Consider the following 18,204-nt stretch of genomic DNA (forward strand, 5'->3'; position numbering starts at 1 on the left):
AAAGAGTTTCAGGTGCAGCTGGTGAGCTGGCACTATCACAGAACTAAAAAAGATACAAGAGACATGTATGTGTGCATTTATTTTTGTGTATAACAGAGAGACCATGTGATTAGGAAAACTCCTCTCTTCTCTTTGTGTTTTCACAAAGCAAGAGGGATGCAAATCACTTGCAAGTCTTCTCTGTATTAATAAGCTTTGGCAAGAATTTGTCTACCGTATAATAAATGTATACTGAAATACTATGATAACGGCCATAAATTACCCAGATTCTGAACTTGTTGAAATTGATGAGTATTTTGCAACTGATTTCCATGAGGGTAAGGAACAGGGCCATGAATTGCTCTTTCCCTTCAACTGTAGACTAGCAAACCCTTTATTATTTCATTGAAGCTATATGAAAAGAGGAAGGAGAGATATTAATATAATAGAGTCTGTCATAATATTTCTGTACTCAGAAGGTCTTTCAAACCATGTAGATCTATTTCCTGGTTTTTAGGCCAGGAAAACAAAAGTAATTATTCTTCAGTCAGCATCGCACAAGAAACAAGGTGTGATAAAAGTGAAATGGTCCCAACTGTTTCAGTGTCATAACCATGCAACTATACATCATAAGGAAAAAACTGTATTTAGCAGAATCAATAAGCGGTTTGTTGGAATGAAGCACTAAATAACCATGGTAATAGAAGTAAAATAAATGTCAACTAAGCAAAAATATCCTTCCTAAAATGGTGCTAGTATATTAAGAAAAACAATGAAGAATAAATCAGGTTAATTTGGTAATACCTAGCTTTAGGGCTATCCTTTTTTACACCACACAAATGAGATGCTACCTGAACTAAAGGGACGAAACAAGAGTGGATAACATTTCATCAGGTGACTATTTAATTGCAGAGAGAGAGGGCTTTGTAACTTTGAAACAAAAAGTTCATACGGAGAATTCTCTCCATAAGCCTGCAGTTCTTAAAGGAAGATTGAAGAGACAAGACCAGTAAAAAAATATAAAGATGGTTTTATGTACTTGATTTCTGAGGGCACAATGTGTATGGTTGCAAAGCACATTGATATGGGGAACGGGTGGCATATCTAGGAAGACAGAAGTCCTACAACAAAGTGGTTATTTTTTTCTTCTTTTCTAGGATGGGATCTTTTTATGCTCCATGTCTCCCAGCGATCAACGTGTTCCGCCTCCACACTTCAATGTACCTGCAGTGCTGGGCAGTGATGTGCTGCAATGTCCCCCAAGAGAGGGTCTTCAAGGCTTCCAGATCTAATAACTTCTACATGGCCATGCTGCTTTTCATCCTCTTTCTTTCCACACTGCCTGCTGTGTACACCATTGTCTCCATCCCACCATCTTTTGACTGTGGTCCTTTCAGGTTTTTTGCATTTTACTTCCATCTTTTGTTATTGATGTAATGAACTGCCTCATCACATCACAGTGAATGATGCAGTAATGAAAAAGAGCTTCTATAATAAGTGTTAGCACCTGATAGGCTGAGTGTTTAATTGTGTCACATTTCTCATTGTGGATAATTCCTGAAGCTGGAATCCTAGAAAACTGTGTAATTCTTTAGAAAGTTTTATCTGAAGTGTAGAACAGAAAATCCTTTCTTTTAGTTACTTGTAATGTGAAAAACTGTCATTACTGTTGTAATTAAGCCAGAAATTATTCTTAAGGAGTAGAGCAGTGACCTGTGATGCATCTCTGGTCTGCTGGCTTGAGAGTGGTGGCTTTCAGGAAATGTCTGCATATGCTCTGTAGGAGGGGCATATCAGAATGTATGGTGGTGTGCTAACCGTACGGTAGTGCAGTCTTGCTTGACTGCTGTGATTCTCTCCAGCTGACACAGTATTTCATGCATCGGTATTACCACTGTGAAGCTGATTCTGTTTCTGAAGTCTTCAAGACCTCCACGTTCATTAGTCCCTTCTAAAAACTTAGGCCTGCCTTGCCTGTGCAAACATATGCCTTGCATTCAAGCTAGTTTAGATGTTGCCACGCTTTCTTCTTTTGTGCACACTACCTGGAAAGTCCAGGACTATTTTCATCATCTTTACTTGCCAGGTAGCATGACATACAACTATAATTAGTACACAACAACAGTCAATATATGAAATTAAAATTTTTGAAAGACTTTATTCTTTGGTTTTGATTAAAGTATTAGCAAAGCAAGAGTAGGACAATAGTAAAAGAGACATCCTGACTCCAATGAAATGTTTGAATAAGTTTCATAATAGATGGGACACTGAGTTACCAACAGGAAAATATTTTCTTTTTTTTTAATATAGAGCCATGCTCTACCAATATTTATCCACTGGCTACTCAAGAAGAGTACAGGGATCTCCTTAGGTCATGCAGAGAGGAAATTACAAAGGCAAAAGCCCAGCTAGAACTCAACCTGGCCACTGTCGTGAGAGACAACAAAAAATGTTTTTACAAACATATTAATGACAAAAAGAGAGCCAAGGAGAATCTCCATCCTTTATTGGATGTGGGGGGGAACATTGCCACTGAGGATGAGGATAAGACCTTTTATGCCTCAGTCTTTAATAGTCAGAGCAGTTATCCTCAGGGTACTCAGCCTCCTGAGCTGGAAGACAGGTATGAAGAGCAGAATAAACCCCCCATAATCCAAGAGGAAGAAGTTAATGACCTGCTACGCCACCTGGACACTCACAAGTCTATGGGGCTGGATGGGATCCACCTGAGGGTACTGAGGGAGCTGGCGGAGGAGCTTGCGAAGTCACTCTCCATCATTTGCCAGCAGTCCTGGTTAACAGGGGAGGTCCCAGGTGACTGGAGGCTTGCCAATGTGACACCCATCTACAAGAAGGGCCGGAAGGAGGATCCAGGGAACTACAGGCCGGTCAGTCTGACCTTGGTGCCAGGGAAGATTATGGAGCAGTTCGTCTTGAGGGCGCTCACAAGCCATGTCCGGGACAACCAGGGGATCAGGCCCAGCCAGCACAGGTTCATGGAAGGCAGGTCCTGCTTGACCAACCTGATCTCCTTCTATGACCAGATGACCCGCCTCGTGGATGAGGGAAAGGCTGTGGATGTGGTCTTCCTGGACTTCAGTAAAGCCTTTGACACTGTCTCCCATGGCATTCTCCTAGAGAAGCTGGCGGCTCACGGCTTAGACAAGTACTCTCTTCGCTGGGTAAAAAACTGGTTGGACGGCCGAGCCCAGAGAATTGTGGTGAACGGAGTTAAATCCAGGTGGCGGTCGGTCACAAGCGGTGTTCCCCAGGGCTCAATTTAGGGGTCGGTCCTGTTCAATATCTTTATCAATGATCTGGATGAGGGGATTGAGTGCTCCCTCAGTAAGTTTGCAGACGACACCAAGTTGGGCGGGAGTGTTGATCTGCTGGAGGGTAGGAAGGCTCTGCAGAGGAACCTGGACAGGCTGGATCGATGGGCTGAGGCCAACTGTATGAGATTCAAAAAGGCCAGGTGCCGGGTCCTGCACTTCGGCCACAACAACCCCAAGCAATGCTACAGGCTTGGGGAAGAGTGGCTGGAAAGCTGCCTCGTTGAAAAGGACCTGGGGATGCTGGTTGACAGTCGGCTGAACATGAGCCAGCAGTGTGCCCAGGTGGCCAAGAAGGCCAACGGCATCCTGGCCTGTATCAGAAACAGTGTGGCCAGCAGGAGTAGGGAGGTGATAGTGCCCCTGTACTTGGCACTGGTGAGGCCACACCTCGAATACTGTGTTCAGTTTTGGGCCCCTCACTACAAGAAAGACATGGAGGTGCTGGAGGGTGGCCAGAGGAGGGCAACGAAGCTGGTGAAGGGCCTGGAGCACAAGTCTTATGAGGAACGGCTGAGGGAACTGGGGTTGTTTAGTCTGGAGAAGAGGAGGCTGAGGGGAGACCTCATTGTGCTCTACAACTACCTGAAAGGAGGTTGTAGCGAGGTGGGTGTTGGTCTCTTCTGCCAAGTAACTAGCGATAGGACGAGAGCAAATGGCCTCAAGTTGTACCAAGGGAGGTTTAGACTGGACGTTAGGAGAAATTTCTTTACTGAAAGAGTGGTGAAGCCTTGGAACAGGCTGCCCAGGGAAGTGGTTGAGTCATCATCCCTGGAAGTATTTAAAAGACGTGTAGATGAGGCTCTTAGGGACATCATTTAGTGGGCATGGTGGTGTTGAGTTGATGGTTGGACTCAATGATCTTAGAAGTCTTTTCCAACCTTAATGATTCCATTATTCTATGATTACTCTTGTGAGTAAAATGATATCTGCATAATCCCCAGTGCACTTTGTAAAGGAGCAGAAGTCTTGCCACATTAACTTTGGCCAAACGTGAAGTATCTGAGAGATTGTTTCTAGCCACCTGCAATAGTCACAGTCACCTAAGAGGGAGAATTGCATGACATGCCAAAAATTCTGATGAGACAGAAAATTACTTGAATTTACGGAAGCAATGATAACAAAGCAAGTAATGCAAAGTAAGGTTTTTTATTTAAGTCATAGCAAAGAAAGTACAGAGGGAGACATCTAGAGTCAGATCTGAGTAGCTGCAGTTATTAAATTGGATATTACTGAAATGGTAAGATTACTGTTCAAAATGAGAAAGATAATAGTGCCTGTAACTTTTTCTCTGTCAAATGCAGAGATACTTTTTTCTTCATAAAAAATGTGAAATCTTCAATGTAACATTTAATGAGGGAGGACTTGAAATGAAGGTCCATTCAACCTGGGTGTAGGTAATGCTACTGTTGAGCAGCCGGTGGATAAATACTGGAAGTGCATGGCTCTATATTAAAAAAAGAAAATATTTTCCTATTGGTAACTCAGTGTCCCATCTATTATGAAACTTCTGAGTCTTTTGGGTTTTTTTCTCTTTTGTTTTTGTTTGGTTTTTTTAATCCATCATTAAAGGTAACATATATAACTGAACAGAGACCTGCCAGGAGTAGGGAAGCCAGGACAAAATTAGGGAAGTTGCAACAGAAGAAGCTTTGTGCCTGCTGGGGAAAAGACAAGGAGAGCACAGAGTGGAATTTCTCATTTACCATGGGTGGGTGGGGGAAGTGGAGAGAAAGAATTGGTCTGAAGAAGAATGCCGCCTGCAACCTTTCTACATTACTGGGAAGAAGGTAAATGTTGAGAACAATGAGTTAAGAAAAAGACCTGATTGTCAGAAATGCTTTACAAGAACTGAAAAGAGGTGACAGGACACCTCAATGACTGGAATATCAGGTGGCAATTTGGTGACAATTCCTTTAACTAACTAAAACTAGCAATTAGTCTCAATAAACATAAAGACCTATTTTGCTGGTCTTGTTCAGATAAAAAACTTCAAACTCTACATTGTGAGGCACAACCAAAAGTAAAATAAACAGAAAGAGACTTTAGGAACATCTGTTAAAATGCTTCTGCAAGAAATACTTATTGTTAATGGTCTAGGGAGAAAATACTTTCTAGATAAGCTGGCCATGGAACAATTATGCATGAAGGTCATGCTGAAACATGATTGCTGAAACAATAACAAAAATCTCCTAAAACACAGTCACTGACTTCTATACCATTGGTACACAGCAAAGAGAGAGAGGAATTAGGCTGAACAGTGCTGAACAGAAACCAATTGCAAGCAGACCATTGTTTGCTTATCAACCATACAAAAATGGGATTTGAATTTTTCACCAGGACTTCATAGAGCACAAATTGCATTTCACTCTTTGTTTTGTGGTATTGAGGTCACCTCTCAGTACACTGTTTGAGGAGTAATCTTGGTGACAACTGCAAGCAAAATCTATAAGCATACAATAAAAATATTGGTAACTATTTTCCCCCTTAAAATACATAAATACTATTTTAAATAACATTCATTTCAGAATGTCAAATTTTAAATAATGTTAACATATAGTTTATTGTCCTTTTCCCAGGTTTGATGTGATGTGATTAATCTATATATTCATACTACTGCATTGCCATTGCCATAATATTTGTATGTGATATATTGTCAACTTTTCTGTTTAATAGTGGGAAGACTAGAATGTTTGAAGTCATATCAGAAACTCTGGAGCATGACTTCCCTTCCTGGTTCGGGAAGGTGTTTGGTTATGCCTCTAACCCTGGACTCATCCTACCTTTTATATTGCTGATGGTGTACGTATAGAATATCAACTCAAGGCTTGCTTAATCTAAGGTCTGTTAAGTTTCTTTCACTCTGAATCTTCACCGCCTGAATATCTAATTAAATACAGTGCTGACTGGCCTGTGGTAAGGGACTTGAAGAATTCATAAACCTTTTATTTGATCATGATTAATGTGTCTTTGCACAAAGCGTAATACCTCTTTCTCGTTCAAAGTCTTTCTTTTTGTTTTTGTTATTGCTTTTCAAAAATGATGTTGTTGCCACAATAATGGCAAAGCTATTAAAATGCAAAAGCCTAAGGGGATCTGAAATGCTGTGACTTTGATCAGCTTGTCCACTAGGCAGAACAGCACATCATAAATCCTTAGCAAGTTCAATAGGAACATGACCACCATGAAGCAGAGTTATTTCTCAGTAATTTTCAGTGAGTCTGATCTTCAGTGCCTTGGCCTTTCCTTGATAAACAATGTACTCTATGCTGTTGGGACAGGAGTGTGAGACAGGGTGTTGGAGACTTTATGAAATAGGGCTAGTAGAGATTTTTTGTAAGTCAGTACCTGGTAAAGAATAATGACCCCAGAATAGTCTTTCTCAGAGACTGTATTGAGTCCTGCTGTATAAAGGCATTTTAAACTGCTATATACATATATTGGATTATTTAACATATTACTGAACTAAAAGTTAATTCTATGTAAAGATGAGCTGGGATTTAACCCTGTATTGTAGAATTACCAATAAACGTAGGGAAGATTACAGAATACAACAGAAATTGCAGAAGGATTTTACATGAGCAAAATGAAATTCTGAGATGAAATTTTGCCAGGGTTCACTTAACATAATATTCTGTTTTAACCCTTGGCTAGAAAAACAAAGAATCCAGGCTGTCCTCTGAAATACATGGTCAACTCCTACTGATATTTTTTTGAGTGCTATTCCTTTCTTTGAATGGTCCAAGGCAAAGATACTAAAAATAAATAAAGAAAATAAAAAAAAAAAGAAGGAAAATACAAGGCAAAATCAGGCAAAGGAGAGAAAACAGCATATGCAGATTAATTATTTACTGCTTACATTAATAAAAGACTTCATATCAGAATTTCTCTAATTAAATCAGGATGGTGAAAAATACTAATTTCATAGAGTTATCACAAAAGTAATACAATACACTGAAAAATGAAAATCACGTTATGCCGTCATGTTTTTGTTGAGTAGAGGGAGGAGCTCGTAATTTAAAACAAAAACAAAAACCTATGCTTTTGGCTGTTTTCTGGGCAGTACCTGAGTTTGCCTATTTTATTAGTTCAAAAGCTTTTATAAATATGATTTTCTCATTTTTAAAGTATGTCATAGAAGTTAATTAGCTTTTATAAGTTATTCTTTAGAACACACTTCATAGTGAGGCATAGCTTTATGGAACATCTTTAACTACTATGAGATTGATGTAAAGTATTAATAGACAGAATAATTTCTTTCAGCTTTTTTCCCCCCTGAAATAATAGTGCCTTCTTCATACTCTAAGGAAGCACATTGTTTGTTGTCAAAATACTACTACTGATTAGACATGATAAATGAGGAAAAGGTACAGACTTTATATTAGCACAACTGTAGTCGTTGCTATAGGAATGTTTTAAGAGTCTTTATATTTAAATCATTACCTAACAAGAAATTATTTTTCTTTAAATTTAGCCTGAGTATTTATTATCTCAATGCTACATCTAAATCATACAAGGAAGCGAACTTGGAACTTAAAAAGAAGCTACAAAGTGTAAGGAATAGGGAATTATTAATTTTCGGTTTTACTAAATATTAGAGAAGCAGTTCAGGTTACTGAAAGATGCCCTCTCTCTCTCCCCATCGTTAGCAAGCAGAAGAAAATAAAAGAAGAAATAAACAAAAGGCACAAAAATCAAATGAACAAGAGGAAAATCCATTTGAGACAGAATCACCACAGCCAAAGCAAAAAGGAGGCAAGCAAGATGAATCCACTCCAAACCAAGGTAAGGACTGCTTTGAACTCCTCAGGAGGAGGAATTCATGTATATCAGACCATAGCCTTCCTCCCTGCCTTGACTGTTTCCTTTGCAATAATCTCCTGAAGGATATTCACAATACTGAATCACAAGTATTAGCCTAATGTCCAGTCCATTTTTCTTTCTTCAGCTCATTTAAGAAATACTGTAAAATTATTCTACACCAGGCAACACCAAAGGAAAAAAACTTGTAATAGAGCTATAATGAATCACAAAATCCCAGCTCCGAAAAAAAACCCACTTAAAGCCTGGTCTGAATGTCAGTGATTCGTCTTACCTATCACAAACCAGTCGGGTCCAAATCTTGCACCCTCCTATTGTATTTTGTTGATCCAGGACTGCTTAGGACAGCATTTGTCCTCTGCCAGGTTCATCAGGAGAAGGTGTAGTGAAAACACAGTATGGTAGCAATCCTCATCAGAAAGTCTAGCTTGATGAGGCTGGTTTCAGTCTGTCCTGAAGGATTTCACAGGCTATTTCCTTTCTTCTGGACACTGCTAGACTTTCCCCATCATGCATGTATGCCATACGACCAGTATAGGCTCAAGCCTAGCAGAGAAACCCAGATTAGAGAAGACTGTCTTTGGAAGAACCACGTGCAAGGCATGTCTGCAGCCTCAAAATCTGCTGGCTTAACTTAGAAATTGCTACCTTCATTGTCATTTATAGATGATATCTAAGTGCATCTAGATACTTGGGAAAAGCCTCCACTTTCCTCCATTGGGGCCTTGCAGAAAGGACTGGAGGGAAAATACGGTGCAAAGAATGTGAAGGTGCATTACCCCAGATTTCAGGCTGTTGGCAGGGGAGGTCCCAGGTTTTCCACCACACTCTGGAGTGGACAGGCGGCGGCAGGATTTCCCTCTTAGGGAATTTCTGGTTTGCATGTTCATTTTTTAATTCTGTTCTCCAAACACGCTTCAGACAACAAGAAAGGACGGGGTGGCAATGAAGTGAAGAAGACAGGCCAGCCACAAGAAGCCAGCTCCTCTAAGCCACTCCAGCATCCAGGCCCTGCCCTGAACGGCCACTATGCCCTGCAGAGCAGAGGAGGACACCTTCCCCCACCAGCCATAGCTGTGACGAGGCCACCGGGGCCCGGGGGGTATGGAGTGCCAGGCTATCCACCCGGAAACCCACGCTTCCCGGAGGTGCAGCCAGGAATGCCCAGGGGCCCTCCCAACTACAGATAAGGAGCCTCAAGCACATTGTGATATGATGAACGATGCTGAGGGACAGAAGAGTGGTCGTAAACCCAAACACACTCCTGCAAATGTAGAACCCTGCCGTGTTCATTGTAAATCTTCATGTGCATAGAAGTTACCCATGCGCTTGAGTTTTTGCAGGATGGGAGGCTTCAGAAGAAAACATTGCATATGTCTTCTTGCATTTGAAGGCATTGCAAAAATGCGTTATCTGTGTCAATAGGTTACTAAACTTATGGATATTTATTGGAAGAACGTTTTGTATTCACTTGATTATTTTCTTAAAAGCCTGAAAATGTGTCCCTAACATCTTTTCCTTTTTCTTGGAAGCACAGTTCACTGAAAACATAGCTTTGTACAAAGTGCGTGAGAGTCAGTTATATTTAAACACTGCGTATAGCTTGTCTTCTGCAGGTCAGATATGCTTACCCAAAGATTTCAGATTGTGCATGGGAAAACTAGTATCTTTTCAAAAGCTGGATGATTACCTCTAAAGTCTTTGGGAAAGTATTAAAAAGGTAAAAGAAAAGCAATATTCTGCCTGTTGCTATGAAGAATATTTAACTCCTGTGAGAGTACCACTTTTAGCTAATAATGGTTTTATCACATTCTGAAAGATTAAAAATATTAAAAAAGATGAAGAAATCAAAGTGGTGAAGAAATATCTAGAGGAATAGAGGTAAGAAGTTATGCAATATTTTCCCCCAAATACTCACCAGGATTGTGTTATGGCATAGAGACACTTATTATTGCATGAGAATATGTGCTGTCTAATCTGCTCTGTGCATCATTCTATACTTGTATTGACCTCTATAGAGTCCAAGATGGAACAGGTCCTTAGTCTGATAAGTCTTGTGGAAACACAGGATAGATGAAAGCCCAGGTGCGAGCTAATGTTACTTATTCCAATGAGACAGCTTTATTTTTATGTATGTTCTGATTTTATTTCCTTGTCCAGAATTTGGGCCTTGATAATTATTTTATGACTCGCAAGATTAACAACAACAAAGTTAGTCAACCGTCTGTCTTCTAAAAGATAAATGTGATTCCATCGGGGGCCTTCTAAGAGGCCCATTTTGTACAGTAGTAAAACTTTAACCATATCTCCATATAAAACAAGTCTGTGACATCACCTCCATGTAACAACCTCTATGTAACTAAATTGTGGAACTTATTGAAAAAGGTTTACCAAAAAACTCATTATAGTCTATGTATCCCCATAAAACACAATGATCCAGATGCAATTTCCAGCTCAAGCAGTCTTTAAATCAATTGCCAGAACCTGGGAGGATGAACGAAGGGAAAGTTCGCTTTATACTTGACTTGACTCTTGTACTGCTTCCATAAGCATCTGCTATCAGCTGGAGATAAGATATTAGATCAATCAGACCTTTAGTGAGCACCAGCATGGCTGTTCTGTGTGTAAACACTAAGCACTGATAACTAAATCAAGAGATAAGTGTATTGCAATAACTACAAGGGAGGGTATTTTCTAGCAAACAGACTGGAAGTGTGTTGTTACTAAGGGAGAGGACAAATGAGTTAAGACTGGATCTCGAGACATGTCTGCATCTGGGGTGCAGCGAGTCTCGTATTTTAAATTAGAGAAAGTACGGCTAAGTGCAGTGTAAGTTGTTTCATCTTTCTCAGATATGATTTCTAATCTATGAACTTCTGATATGTGGAAAAAAGTATAGTAGTTCAAACTATCTATTAATTTGAAGTCTTTTTCTAACATGATTAATTTTTAAACTGCATATGTTTTTAGCCCAGAAACTTGTAAGATTGTCAATAGTCTTACTGAAGTTAAGCATGGGCCCCAGTGCTCTAGAGCTTCCATGCTTTTAAGATAAACTTTTTCCTGCAAGCTGAGATTGATCTGTCATGAGGCACTGATTTGCATAAAGGTTTTAGCTCACTGTTTGTTAGCATTTCATAATAAGAAAGCACTGGTTATACCTTAGAAAAAGGAAGATTGTTTATAGAACAAGTGAAGAAACTGATTTTAAGGGTGCTTATGGCTTGGTGATCTATCTGAGTTTTTCAAGGGGTGTTGGAGTAAATTCGAGTTGTAAACTGGTTTTGATGCAGTCTGGTTCCCTGAAATGTAGAGGGAAGTTTATGCTATGTACACAGATCTTAATAAGGATTCCTTGTTCTGTTAGGAGTGAAAATTTTCTGTGAGTATTAAAGGCTTTCTCATTATTAGTAGGCTTAGTATTTCATTCTGTGGGATTGTTTTACTTCGTGAATGGGAGAGACACAGCAAGGAATCCGCCAGCTGAAATTATTCTGAGGAACTTTCTGTTAGATCTGTATGCTGTAATGATTTTCAACAATAAATGTGTTCTCAGAATGCACCTGTATATGCAGTGATGAGCATGTAATAGCCAACATGAATAACAATAACAAGACTAGATGTTGCTTATTCCCTGTGAGCAGCATCAAACTGCTGTGACTGAAAATGAAATGTTTATTCTTATTCTTTGGTACTTCTAAGTAAAGGTCTTTCACCACTGTGTTTTATGAAGCTGTGTTTTCAATGCTTCCTAGCTTAGTTCTGTTTAATTGCCTGCCATCTTATTGATAACGTAACATCAACTTAGCAGACAAGATGTGACCTTATATATTTCAATGTTCTATACTAAGTCCACTTGAAGCAAACATGTTGTTTGCTTGGTAAAAGTGATTTTGAGATTGCTACAATAATTTTGCATGATCAAGTTTTGAGTCACATTTCCTTTCTCTACAACCTTTCTCTATCCCTCCTGTATTTTGGATCTTTCAGTTCAAATTTTTTGTCTCTGTTTTTTTTGAAAAAGCACCTCAAGAAACCTTCATCCACTTACCTACACAGCTTCTCCTCTGTTTGAGTCTTGTACTGTGCTGAACAGGTAACAAATACTCTTGACAGCAGATAATACTTACTGTGATTCAAATCATGGCAAATGATCTTGCTTATAGAAAGAGAATATATTTTGTTTTCATTAGTGACATATACTATTTTCTTTCTTCTATGTTGTTAGACCTGCAAATTGAGCTAGGGATACCTCAGAGCTCTATTATCCAATTACTTTCGGTGAAAGCAGGGCTCAGTGCATCTTACTGTGTCCCACATCTTCCTCTGCACAATTTACATGCTGTCTTCATAACGTTTGGCTGAGCATTTTGTATAATTTTCTGCGTAATAAAACTGCACTTCACTGTATTAGTGTACTGGTACAGAGGGCCCTTCAAAATATTTTGAAGTTCCTGCCAAAGATTTAATTTCTCACTGATCTGTGAACATTATAATTACTGTAAAATGATGGTTATTGAATATATCTCCCTTCTCCTATTCGTTTTTTTTTTTTTTTCTGCTGTTGAATTAAATATTTTTACTCGATGACAAAGTCCTACCCTCAGATAAGCAGGAAGCAAAAGGATGAAAATAAAGTCTAGACTTGACTGAATTCACAGCAAGTGAGAGACAGGACTTTTTATAACATATCCTTTTCAACACTTTTCAACACAACTACCACAGATTTGTGGTAGCTGGGACCTGAAAAAGCAAGTATAATACAGGCAATAATAACATCCATGGAGTTCTGCAGAAATTTAGAGCTGTTGTAAAACTGATAGAGTTTTAAATCCAAGGAATCCTTTCCCACAAAATGCTCATTGGAAAATTAGGTGCAGTTTTTGTTGTGCAGAATCCTTTGCTTCACTTTTTAGAACTTTGTGAAAAACCAGGCTGTTAAATCCATTATGGCTAGAGATTAACTTCAAAATCAGTTAACATCTCCTCTGTCTATCCTTCGTTGAAAAATGAAGCTGTATGAGTTCACTATGAACTTTATGCTTTCCATGATACATAACAAGTCTATTAATTCCTTGAAATCACTGAATGGACCAAAAAAAAATAATTATAACGATATGGTGACACAAACAATATTCCCCTACCTCTAGTCATTATAATCTGAGGAGCACCCATGCCCAGTGGTTATAAAAAGGCTATGAAAAACACTATTTCCCTAAGCTAAAGAATGACCCGGGGGTCGTGACAGAAGGCTCCGTATGGATTTGGCAAACTCTGCTTTGCCTGATGTTTACAGTCTATAAAGACTGGACTATAAAAATATCTGTGTTTGATTGGCCTATATAACTGGTGTTACCTACCAGGTTACAAGCATACTGTCGTGGTTTAACCTGGCAGGCAGCCAAATACCACGCAGCCGCTCACTCACTCCCCCCGCCCCCCCAGTGGGACGGGGAGAGAATCGGAAGGGTAAGAGTGAGAAAAACTCGTGGGTTGAGATAAAGACAGTTTAATAGAACAGAAAAGGGAGAATAATGATAATAAATAATGATAGAATATACAAAATGAGTGATGTACAATGCAATTGCTCACCACCCGCGCTGACCGATAACCAAGTAGCGATCGGCACTTCCTGGATCACGCCTACCCTTCATATACTGAGCATGACGTCACATGGTATGGAATACCCCATTGGCCAGCTGGGCTGGCTGTCCTGATTATGTTCCCTCCCATCTTGTGTACCTAGCTCAGTCAGTAGGCACGGGAGCTGTCCTTGGACTAGAAGGGCACTTAGCAACAACTGAAAACATCAGTGTGTTATCAACATTCTTCTCATACTAAATCCAAAACACAGCACTAGGAAGAAATTTAACCCTATCCCAGCCGAAACCAGGACAGTATCCACCCCTTATTCCATACCATTTACGTTATGCTTAGGTCTCACATTTTTCGATACCTTTCAATTAATCACCACTATCTTTTTTATATATATACATATATAATACATATACATACATATATACATATAATACATATACATACATATATACACATAAATATATATAAATGTCCATTGAGTTCTTTTAGTCCACAACTTTGGGCTCCATCTGTCATAACAGTCTTTCAGGGCCAGAAGGATGGTGTGTGGTGTTGGGCTGTTGCATCCTGAAGCCAGTTCTCATTTCGGTACTGCTGCGCTCGTCCAGTTCTATCATCGTTGCACTTTGCTCGGTTTCTTCGGAGTTAGTTCATTCTTCATTAATCTGGGTGATTTTCACTGCTATACCATTGATAGCAACCATAGAAATAATGATATACAATATCATATAACAATTGACATCATAAAATTCAGTTCACTGGCTATTTTCACCCAAAATCAAATCCCCTTGAGGTACACACCGGACTTGCCCATCCTTTCGCATCACCCACCAAGTGCACCCAGGTCCTTGAGCAAAAGCAATCCCATGGATGGGTTTTCCCTTGCCAGAGGCAGGAGTAACCCAGACTGTCTTCCCCAGCATATTTCTTATGTGCACGACAGGGACTTTATCTCCATCTACAGTACGTAAAAGTCTTGATTGGGCAGGGCCAGCTCGATTAACAGACCCCCTAGTGTTGACTAACCAGGTGGCTTTTGCTAAATGTGTGTCCCAATGCTTGAATGTCCCACCACCCATTGCCCTCAGTGTTGTCTTTAGCAGCCCGTTGTATCGTTCGATTTTCCCGGAGGCTGGTGCGTGGTAGGGGATGTGATAGACCCACTCAATGCCATGCTCTTTGGCCCAGGTGTCTATGAGGGTGTTTCGGAAATGAGTCCCGTTGTCTGACTCAATTCTTTCTGGGGTGCCATGTCGCCACAGGACTTGCTTTTCAAGACCCAGGATGGTGTTCCGGGCAGTGGCATGAGGCACAGGGTATGTTTCTAGCCAGCCGGTGGTTGCTTCCACCATGGTGAGCACATAGCGTTTGCCGTGGCGGGTTTGTGGGAGTGTGATATAATCAATCTGCCAGGCCTCCCCATATTTGTATTTCAACCATCGTCCCCCATACCAAAGAGGCTTTACTCGCTTGGCTTGTTTGATTGCAGCGCACGTTTCACATTCATGGATAACCTGTGCAATAGCGTCCATGGTTAAGTCCACCCCTCGATCACGAGCCCATCTATATGTTGCATCTCTTCCTTGATGGCCTGAGGCATCATGGGCCCACCGAGCTATAAATAATTCACCCTTATGTTGCCAGTCCAGATCCACCTGAGCCACTTCAATCTTAGCAGCCCGGTCCACCTGCTGGTTGTTTTGATGTTCTTCAGTGGCCCGACTCTTGGGTACGTGAGCATCTACGTGACGTACTCTTACAACCAGGTTCTCTACTCGGGCAGCAATATCTTGCCACAATGCGGCAGCCCAGATGGGTTTACCTCTGCGCTGCCAGTTGTTCTGCTTCCACTGCTGCAACCACCCCCACAGGGCATTTGCCACCATCCATGAGTCAGTATAGAGATAAAGTACTGGCCATTTTTCTCGTTCAGCAATGTCCAAGGCCAGCTGGATGGCTTTTACCTCTGCAAACTGGCTCGATTCACCTTCTCCTTCAGCAGTTTCTGCAACTTGGCGTATAGGACTCCATACAGCAGCTTTCCACCTCCGATGCTTTCCCACAAGGCGACAGGACCCATCAGTGAACAGGGCATATTGCTTCTCATTTTCTGGTAGTTTATTATACAGTGGGGCTTCTTCAGCACGTATCACCTCCTCCTCTGGGGATATTCCAAAATCTTTGCCTTCTGGCCAGTTCGTGATCACCTCCAAGATTCCTGGGCGACTGGGGTTTCCTATTCGGGCCCGTTGTGTGATCAGTGCGACCCACTTACTCCACGTAGCATCGGTTGCATGATGTGTAGAGGGGACCCTCCCTTTGAACATCCAGCCCAGCACTGGCAGTCGGGGTGCCAGGAGGAGCTGTGCTTCAGTACCAACCACTTCCGAAGCAGCTCGAATCCCTTCATATGCTGCCAATATCTCTTTCTCAGTTGGAGTGTAGCGGGCCTCGGATCCTCTGTATCCCCGACTCCAGAACCCTAAGGGTCGACCTCGAGTCTCCCCTGGTGCTTTCTGCCAGAGGCTCCAGGTAGGACCACTCTCCCCGGCTGCGGTGTAGAGCACATTCTTCACATCTTGTCCTGCCCGGACTGGCCCAAGGGCTACTGCATGAACTATCTCCTGTTTAATTTGTTCAAAGGCTTGTTGTTGCTCAGGGCCCCATTTGAAGTCGTTCTTCTTCCTGGTCACTTGATAGAGAGGGCTTACGATCTGACTGTAATTTGGAATATGCATTCTCCAAAAGCCCACAACGCCTAAGAAAGCTTGTGTTTCCCTTTTGCTAGTCGGTGGGGACATGGCTGTTATTTTGTTGATCACATCCATTGGGATCTGACGACGTCCATCTTGCCATTTTATTCCTAAAAACTGGATCTCCTGTGCAGGTCCCTTGACCTTACTTTGTTTTATGGCAAAACCGGCTTTCAGAAGGATTTGAATTATTCTCTCCCCTTTCTCAAAAACTTCTTCTGCTGTGTTGCCCCACACGATGATGTCATCAATGTATTGCAGGTGTTCTGGAGCCTCACCTTGTTCCAGTGCGGTGTGGATCAGTCCATGGCAAATGGTAGGGCTGTGTTTCCACCCCTGGGGCAGTCGGTTCCAGGTGTACTGGACGCCCCTCCAAATGAAAGCAAACTGTGGCCTGCACTCTGCAGCCAAAGGGATGGAGAAGAAGGCATTAGCAATGTCAATGGTGGCGTACCACTTGGCTGCCTTTGACTCCAGTTCGTATTGAAGTTCTAGCATGTCCGGCACGGCAGCACTCAGTGGCGGCGTGACTTCGTTCAGGCCACGGTAGTCTACTGTTAGTCTCCACTCTCCATTAGACTTTCGCACTGGCCATATGGGACTGTTGAAGGGTGAGCGAGTCTTGCTGATCACTCCTTGGCTCTCCAGTCGACGAATCAGCTCATGGATAGGGATCAGGGAATCTCGGTTGGTGCGGTATTGTCGCCGATGCACTGTTGTGGTAGCGATTGGTACTTGTTGTTCTTCAACCCTCAACAACCCCACAACAGAAGGGTCCTCTGAGAGACCGGGCAAGGTGGACAGCTGTTTAATTTCCTCCGTCTCCAGGGCAGCTATACCAAAAGCCCACCGATACCCTTTTGGGTCCTTAAAATACCCTCTCTTGAGGTAGTCTATGCCAAGGATGCACGGAGCCTCTGGGCCAGTCACAATGGGGTGCTTCTGCCACTCGTTCCCGGTCAGGCTCACTTCGGCCTCCAACACAGTTAACTCTTGGGATCCCCCTGTCACTCCAGAAATACAGATGGGTTCTGCCCCTTTATAGCTTGATGGCATTAGGGTGCACTGTGCACCAGTGTCTACGAGAGCCTTATACTCCTGTGGCTCTGATGTGCCAGGCCATCGAATCCACACAGTCCAGTAAACCCGGTTGTCCCTTTCCTCCACCTGGCCGGAGGCAGGGCCCCTCTAGTTCTGGTCATAGTATCCGCTTCTCACTTCTTGCAAACGTGAGTCAAGAATTCCTTCATTACAGTCCAAAGTAAGATCAGCCCTTCTACTCTGTCTGGGGAACTGTTCACTGGAAACTGGACCGTCGTGAGACAGGGTTTTCCTGAAAACTGGAGCAGCATTTTTCCTGAGAGAACCCCCTTGTGTGATTGTTTTTCCTTGCAACTCACGTACACGTGCCTCTAGGGTCAAGGTAGGTTTTCCATCCCACTGCCTCATGTCCTCTCCGTGGTCACGCAGGTAAAACCACAGGGTGCCCCGTGGTGTGTACTTTCTATATCCTCTCTCTTGAGGAGAAAAACGCTGACTCCTAATGGCTGAGATACTGGTCTGTACAGGTGGAGAATAGGACCTATTGTCTTTGAGTTGCTGGACCTCTCGGGACAGCTTCTCTACAGCCGAGACAAGGGAGGAGGAGATAGTTTCTTCAAAATCCCGAAGTCTGCTAACCACCTCATCCACCGTTGGTGCTTCTTCCTCTTTCCAGCACA

General features: G+C 41.8%; 1 protein-coding gene across 1 annotated transcript in view; it reads left to right on the forward strand.

Annotated features, from left to right (window-relative positions):
• TMC1 (transmembrane channel like 1) overlaps positions 1 to 9,322 on the forward strand; it is a 71,605-nt gene extending 62,283 nt beyond the window's left edge. The window contains exons 16-20 of the mRNA XM_075136329.1: positions 1,137 to 1,376; positions 5,988 to 6,113; positions 7,786 to 7,864; positions 7,961 to 8,096; positions 9,054 to 9,322. Of these exons, the coding sequence (XP_074992430.1) occupies positions 1,137 to 1,376; positions 5,988 to 6,113; positions 7,786 to 7,864; positions 7,961 to 8,096; positions 9,054 to 9,322 (850 nt within the window). The remainder of the gene's footprint in view (positions 1 to 1,136; positions 1,377 to 5,987; positions 6,114 to 7,785; positions 7,865 to 7,960; positions 8,097 to 9,053) is intronic.
• The last annotated feature ends 8,882 nt before the right edge of the window (positions 9,323 to 18,204 follow it).

This window comes from Calonectris borealis, chromosome Z (genome assembly GCF_964195595.1).
Source record: "Calonectris borealis chromosome Z, bCalBor7.hap1.2, whole genome shotgun sequence".
NCBI lineage: Eukaryota > Metazoa > Chordata > Aves > Procellariiformes > Procellariidae > Calonectris > Calonectris borealis.